Below are 7,864 nucleotides of genomic sequence, written 5' to 3'. Positions count from 1 at the left end.
TACACGTAAAATCTCTATAATGTGCTGATTTCTTGACGTAGCAAACAGTGCATAAGTGATTTGCCTAAGTCAAAATATCATCTGTCACATTACAGAATATATGTAGGCGACTAGGCGTTGATGTAGGTGTAAGCAAAAGCAGGCTTTTATCAGATTACTTTGAAATATGACGTGTTAACAAATGCAAACTACATGGCAGCTGAATTTGATGAAAAACAAACTAAAACCGAAGTCTGTTTGTCCACGTTAAAGAGATTATTCAATGAAATGTTCATTGAAACAAAAAATCGTAAGAGTTGATTAGCTTTGCCCTCCCACATCAGTTATCAGCGGTATTATAATCTGCTTGACTTAGTCACAGCCAGCATGAACTTTGCCCTTCTCTCTTCTGCTCTTGCATTATCGACAGGTCTGAGGCAAAGTCCAGCTCATGGGTCACACAGAGACATTCTGTCACACCAAAACACCCGACAAGCAAGACGAGAGAGGAGGAAAGTGAGGAGAATGGATACAACGTCGTCATTCTTCAAGTAAGTTAAAACTCTGCTTTGACTTGCTTCTTATTGGTTGATGCCCTATAAGGGTTAGGATTAAGGTATTAGTCTGACTTACTGGGAAATCAGAGTCAGACATTACGTGTGACTAAAAAAAGATCTTTGCTTTTTTGCTATATAAAGTCAAAATGTCAGAACCGTGGGTAAAAAAACAACAAAAACATTAACATTTCTTTGCTTTCCTCTCTGATTTTTTTTGTCAGGTCTATGACAAAGCGGGTCTGGTCCCCGCCCCAGCGACCTTTCAGAATCTGTTGTAACAGAAGGGAGACCAAGAAAGGGGTCACTGCAGGAACCCTGGAGGAGCTGAAAGAGAGGGTGAGACCAACATCAGTTGCCTAGCATAAATTATGATGAAATTAAGAGTTACAGAAAGGCCTTAGATTTAAATGAATCTAAAATGAATTATTTGTTGCAACTATGACATACAGTTTTGCGAAAAGGTTAGGACATATGCTCTTACAATATATTTATGCAAATATATATTACGTCTACATTTAAACTAGAGTAACACGCTGAACACACAACGTCTACTCGCTCTCAGCGCCAGCTGTGAGCCAGTTTTTAAAATATTTCAGTGGATTTGAATGTAGTTTCCCTGAACTGGCTTACCCGCAACAATTGCGCATCCCAGTTGGTATTCACAGTTTATATTTTGAGGATTTTTTGGTGACGCCTAAGCTGAGGTTCTTCCTAACTGAGAGTAATAATTCCGTCTGTTAGGTGTGCCAGGCTTTGTTGCTGGCCATTTCTGCAGCATCTGTGTACCTGGTTTGTGAGGAGGACGGTACAGAGGTGGACTCTGATGAGTTCCTCATGACCTTACCGGACAACACCGTGCTCATGGTCCTAGAACCAGGACAGACATGGAAACCGCAAGCAGTAAGTCCGACGCCATTCTAGAGGCTCCTAGTGTCTCTTTATATGCTAGATTTTTTTTCCCCCTCTTGAACATTTCCTCCATCGGCAACATCACTTTGTGGTTTGATCCATCGTTTCTGTCTCCACAGGGTGCAGTTGTGCTAAGAAACCACGACAAGCCTCGCACCGGCAGAGACATAGCACGAGTCACCTTTGACCTTTACAAGATAAACCCGAAGGATGTGTTTGGCTCGCTGAGTGTGAAGGCCACGTTCCAAGGCCTGTACTCTGTGAGCGCCGACTTTCAGTGTCTGGGGCCCAAGAAGGTCCTCAGGTAAGTGGGTCACGGATGCTATGAACTGGCACCTCCTCACCTGTAAATCTTTCCAAACCCATAAAGGGTGTTAGGATAATTTATTTAAAGAAATTACAGTCGAATTATTTAGTTTTCCAAACTCATAAAATACCTTTCTTGGTGTTGGTAGTGCTTTTTTTTTTTTAGATCATAAAATAGTACTCAGTAGCTCTCAAGAGGTTACGAAGATCAATCCAAGCCAAGACATAATATTTGTATTATTTTTAACAACATTAGCCGATTAAACCCGGATGTTGAACCATTAAGAGTAATTATGACATTTTCCATACGAGCAATAGACTTTTCACCTTTTCTGTTTAACAAAAAAGCTCATCATTATGTTTCTAACATATTAAATGCTTGAAAAATGCATGGATATTTTGTTTTGTTTTGATACACAACACTTTTCTGAGAATTATTAGTTTCAAAATTGAGCTTGTTTTCTAGATTTAGGGACATTCAAATTAGATTTTTGTTGACGCCAAAAAGGTACATCTGGGGTTAGAATTTCTCACGCTTTTACAATTCTTACATGTACTTAGTGAGCAATCTTAAAGCTGATTAGTGTAAAACGTTGATTGTGTTTTCAGAGAAGTGCTGCGCTTCGCCTCCACCCTCCTTCAGACCGCTGGGCACCTGCTTATCACCTCTGCATCCATGATCCGCCGCGTCATCGAAGGCACTGAGCTCTGGCAACCGCAGAGGGCCGAGTACGCAGCCACCTGGCATTAAAACCCAGCCCCAAAATGAAAATGTTTTGACTTTACTCCTACAATTAGACATTTAACTGGGTAACAGTACTAAAAATATAATATGATTTCCTCCTTAAGGCAATCAGAAACAACACACAATATCAAGGGATGCATAATTTTGTATTTTTAATGAGTGAGTATTCACTCTTTTAGAATATCTCGAAGGTGTTGCTTTCCACGTCACTATAAGAAACGTGGTCTTATCACAATCAGACGTGTGACCAAGCAGCGACCCAAAAAAACTTATCAAGACCTTCGAGTTTGATCTCAGGGATCTTTTGAGGCCTGAATGTTGATTACATCATTTACAGTGATTTGTGGCATGACAGTATTTCATAAGCCTAAAAATGAAAAACAGGTTGGAGGGAACAAAAGCAACAGTTAGAGGAGCACTATGTAGCTTAGTAAGAAAATAAATGCTGTATTATTTTTGATTTTTTTTGGAAATTATTTTGTGTAATATATTTTTTGTAATATTCTTGAAATTTCCTATTTATGTGTTGATTTTCTTTGTAAATGTTTGTTATATATGGCCAAAAGTGCCACAATTCCAGCAATCTGTCAAATATATTTTTTAGAAATGTGATGCTTGAAGTCAGTTTACCAAATAAAAAATGTTAACATTCACATAAATGAATCAAAAATATGCGTAGCAATTATATGCAAGTAACTGATCAAATCTTTAATTCATTTTAGTCAAAATGTTATTTCAGTAAACCAAGAGGGCATGTTTACATTTGGAATGAGATCTTTAATTTAATGTAATTAAAATCTTAACAAATCCCTAAATAATTTTTCACTCTGTTCTTATTCTGGCATTTAGATAATATGAACGTCTTTTTGTTATCCTAACTGACCTAAAACAGGAAAAATGTAGTTGGATTTACATCAGGGATTAAGAAACATGAAGGTTATGTGTCTTTTAATGAAATATACGTACATTTCTGCTACACTTGTTTAGCTCTGCCGTGTTCAGAAGGGAATGCATAAATAATTTTGAGTTGGAAAAAAACAATCACTATTTCGGGGTTTTTATTCAAAGCGACTTTTACTTAAATTATAATAGTATAAGTATAATAAAAAAAACCAAAATATTTGTACAGTTCAAACAAGGTCACTAACAAAGTTGCACCTCAGCTGCAATATTTCAACGCGAACAAACTTGGTCACAAAAACTGAAAGTATAAGAACAAAACAAAGATTTAAAGGACCTGATGAAAATCTTTTTCTCAAGTCGTTTAATAAAAACCCAACAGGACAAACTGTCCATGTGTCAGAAGAGGCTTATTTGCACTTTCCTTCCCAGCCTGCAATAATCCAGGCCGCGCCATCATTCAGTTTTTCTCAGCAGTCCTTTTAGCAGGATGTTTTTGTATTGCCGGTACCTGATGTTGGCCAGTATCTCCTTGTACTGCTCCTCCGTCATCCAGCGAGGTTTTGATTTTTTCATCGAGTAACGCCGGTCACCGAACCACTGCACCAGATGGTGGCGCTGTATGCCGACCAGCCTGGTCAGCATGCTGTACTGCTCAGCGTCGGGATACTGGAACTCCAGGAAGGCCCTCCTTAGCATCAGCAGCTGAGACTGAGTCTTCAGTCTGCTCCGGGGACGCAGCATTGCCCCTTCTGCCAAGAGAACTTCCTCCTGACTGGTCCCAGCAGTCGGACTGCTCGCAGTAAGAAAGTTGTTTTCAGCCTTAACGAGCTCCTTTAGTTCGTCCACTTCGGAGACGACATTGTTTTCCTTTGCTGGTTCAGAAGACAGAGCTTCCTCCAGACAAGCCAGTGTGTCAGTGTCCTCCTCCAAGCTGCTCTCCAGCGAAGTCATCCTTCTGCCCTGCAAGTCTGCCTGGCTCTCTGTTATGGGAATGGCGATAGAGGTTTGGGCTTGAGGCTCTAGAACGATGGAAGAAAAGTCAACAAATGGGATTTCAGCCTCGGCAAGAAGATTCTCGTAGTCGTTTTTAACTGGGCTGGAGATCAGTTTTGTGTGTACTCTTCTTTTTTTCTTGGAGACATATGCTCCTTCCCATGTGCTAGATGTTTGCTCCTCATTCTCAGATGTATCCATTTTCGCCCCTAGTGTTTCTGCTTGATCGGTGATCCACTTGACGTCTCGTTTCTTTCTTTTCCTTCTCCTGTTCGACACGACCCCAATTGTTCTCCGCTTATCTGGAGTGGCGGCTTCGTCCTCTATCACTCTTCTACCCGTTTCTTTTTCCATTGGTCTCTCCTGCTCCATATTCCAATTCACTTTTCGTTCCATCAAAGACATCTTCTTGCTCTTTACTTGGTCGTTCTTGACCCTGTCTTGGAACTCCTCATTTCCTTCCTTATCTTTGCGATTGGAATTCAACTTGTTCCAAATTTCCCTGATGTCTTTGTAGTCCCAGCTAATGCCGTAGCGGAGCCTCTGCGCTATAAACCAAACCTTCACCTGGTCTGGATGCAGGGAGCAGCGCTGGGCTAAAGCATTAGTCTGTTTGCGTGTCAGATAGGGGGACCTGCTAAAGGCATTTTCGAGTTCCGCCACTTTATCCGTCTGCACGTTAACCTCATTTGCATGAACCCACAACACCCTTTTATCCTCAGAGAGCAGGGGGAGACATATGCGGGCGCTCCACTGAGGCACTGTGATACCCAACGCCGAATGGCTGCCTTCCAGAGAACTGGGGGTCTGTATGGGTTTGATGTTCGTTCTGTCAGCGAGTTGCCTCATCGTAGTCAACTTCTATGCAAAGTAGACGGACAGAGAGGTTAGAAACATACAGCAGGTTAACTACAGTAATTTAAGTTGACTATTTTCTGAATCAGTGGCAAAATCAATCTGACTCTAGTTGTCCGAATTGATCAAATTATTTGAGACAGACCAACCTTTGCACAGTTCACAGACTAGTCTGCGTAATGACCTTTAGCAATGGAGATGTTTCAGTATCTTTTTGAATGCTTTTGCTCACTTTTGTGTTCTTTGACACTCTTCTGTACTACAAGTCAAAATAAAAGAATAAATTTATAGACATATTTTGACTTTGAGTTCTGAAAAGTTAAGTTGTTGAAAGTTAAGAAACTCAAGTGGTCCAGACATTTTATTTAGTACTTATAGTATGTTTGACTATGGAAGGATGAATGGATGGATTGAGTTATTTATGGAAGCTGGAACATAAATTAATAAGCAGATGGATGGACAGCTAGGTGATCAATGGATAAATATATATATTTATGAGTGTATGATTATATATATGTATGTATGAGTGGACGGTTTGACAGGTTTATGGGTGAACAGACAGATCGATGAAGTACGAATGGCCGATTACAAATAACATGCTATTTCCATACACAAGGAAGCCTGAAAAATTTCGAAATCAGATTTGAGACTCCCAGACTACAAGAAAACCTGTATATTGATATGTATATCTGAGGACGAAAAGCAGAAGGGTTTAATATCTACCCACCAAAATACGTTGGGATTATAAGCACAATGGCGAAGAAAGAGAGAAGAAATGGAATAGTAGTTTGCTTCAATAATTAATTTTGTTGTTCTTGACCGCTGTGTTTATCCTAAAAACAAAGTTAACTGAACCAACATCGTGTTAATTATTCATAACTACTTACAATATCGCATATTTTTAGCTAATTGGTTAGCCTGTTAGCTTGAGCGCGGGCGTATTTCAAATATCATTTTAGCTAGCCGAAGCCTCGTTAGCTTTAGCCAGTAACGGCTCTCCAGCTAAGATTTGAGTCTCACATTATTACCTGCTCACCTTTATAGAGCCACCCGTGAGAACACAAAAAGTTGGCCTTACCTATTTGTTTTAGGCTGGATTTTCTACTTCCTTCAACCGGGTCAAACCAAAGTGAGAAAATATGCCCTTTAGCTCCTGCTAATCTTTTAAACCACCTTAGAGATTCACACGATCAACAGCAACTGGGATGTCTTCTCACCAGACGCAAAGTCAAGTGATCTAGTGCTGCTCACATTGTGATTTTCGCTTAAAAGAATCATTTTTTAAAATCAAGGGAGGTAAAATTCTTACGGTCAGGACTCTGCAATAGCAAACAGTTAATGTCACAATTTCATTATAAATATACAGTAAGTACTGACTTTAACACTGTAGAAGTTGGTCTTCTAAAAATTAAGTTTGAATTGATTAAACTCTTCAATCTACAGGAAAAACATTCAAACCCCTCATGTTTTCCCCCCCATTTTGTGACTTTATGATGTACTTTTTACTTTATTTTATGTAACAGCTCAGATGGACACAACATCAAACATTTTGCAAATGAAAAGATACTCTGATATCTAAAAAAATAAAATACAAATATTTCCTCCTGAAGTTAGATACTTTAGTTCTACAAAACGAGTGCCAAACTCCAGTCCTCGAGGGCCGCTGTCCTGCAGTTTTCAGATGTGCCACAGGCACAAAACACTGGAATGAAATGGCTTAATTACCTCCTCCTTGTGTAGATCAGTTCTCCAGAGCCTTAATGACCTAATTATTCTATTCAGGTGTGGTGCAGCAGAGGCACATCTAAAATTTGCAGGACACCGGCCCTTGACGACTGGAGTTTGACACCCCTGCTCTACAACCACGTCTTTCATGGAAGAGTGGTAAGAGAAAAGTCATTGTTGAAAGAAAGCCATAAGAAGTCCTATCTGCAGTTTGCGACAAGCCGGGCCACAGAAACCTGTAGGAAGAAGGTTCTGGTTACATTGTGTTGGACTGTTATATAAAATCCCAGTCAGACACAATGAGGCTTGTAGCTGTACATGTGAAAAAATATGAAGATGAATAATAGCTTTGCAAGAATAGCTCTCCAGAATGTTAATATTATATTCTTTTGAAAATGGTTTTGGTAAAAAATAAAATAAAAAAAACATATACAGTGCTTTAATTTGAACTAAATGTACGTTAAATGTACAGTATTTTGTTGACTATTCCACATCGATAAGAACTGTAAATAATTTTCTCATTCAATGACACCGTTGTTCTTTTGCACTGCTGTTAAGCAATAAAGTTTTTCTTATCAGTGTGGGTGGATTATTAACCAGGAAGTAAAAGAGGTGATGACTTAACTTAGAGGAGTTAGACACATTAACCTATTTGAGGACACTTGCTTCGGGATCTTGAAAATCAAGAGAGGAGAAAAACGCAAGAACAACTCCTAGGAATCAGATCTTCCTGTGAAAATGTCTGACAACGTTCAGAGGGACTCGTCCAGCATTCTGTGCGACATGTGTACAGGGGAGGACAGGAAAGCAGCACGGAAGACCTGCATGAAATGTGAGATCTCCATGTGTGTCCAGCACCTGGAGGCCCACCTCACCACACCTGTGTTACTGC

The 7,864-nt window shown here is 39.7% G+C and overlaps 2 protein-coding genes across 2 annotated transcripts; one reads left to right on the top strand and one right to left on the bottom strand.

The window, feature by feature from the left end:
- The first annotated feature begins 418 nt into the window (after nucleotides 1–418).
- cideb (cell death-inducing DFFA-like effector b) lies at nucleotides 419–3,149 on the top strand. Its single transcript, XM_023345613.1, has 5 exons — nucleotides 419–530; nucleotides 758–872; nucleotides 1,278–1,436; nucleotides 1,565–1,749; nucleotides 2,361–3,149. The coding sequence occupies exons 1-5, from the start codon at nucleotides 505–507 to the stop codon at nucleotides 2,500–2,502; spliced, it is 627 nt and encodes a 208-aa protein (XP_023201381.1). The 5' UTR covers nucleotides 419–504; the 3' UTR covers nucleotides 2,503–3,149.
- On the bottom strand, nucleotides 2,824–6,904 carry LOC102237885 (homeobox and leucine zipper protein Homez-like). Its single transcript, XM_023345612.1, has one exon. The coding sequence runs from the start codon at nucleotides 5,239–5,241 to the stop codon at nucleotides 3,853–3,855; it is 1,389 nt and encodes a 462-aa protein (XP_023201380.1). The 5' UTR covers nucleotides 5,242–6,904; the 3' UTR covers nucleotides 2,824–3,852.
- Between the last annotated feature and the right edge of the window lie 960 nt (nucleotides 6,905–7,864).

The sequence above is a fragment of the Xiphophorus maculatus genome, chromosome 14 (genome assembly GCF_002775205.1).
Source record: "Xiphophorus maculatus strain JP 163 A chromosome 14, X_maculatus-5.0-male, whole genome shotgun sequence".
NCBI lineage: Eukaryota > Metazoa > Chordata > Actinopteri > Cyprinodontiformes > Poeciliidae > Xiphophorus > Xiphophorus maculatus.
This window is presented reverse-complemented; position numbering and strand designations above follow the sequence as displayed.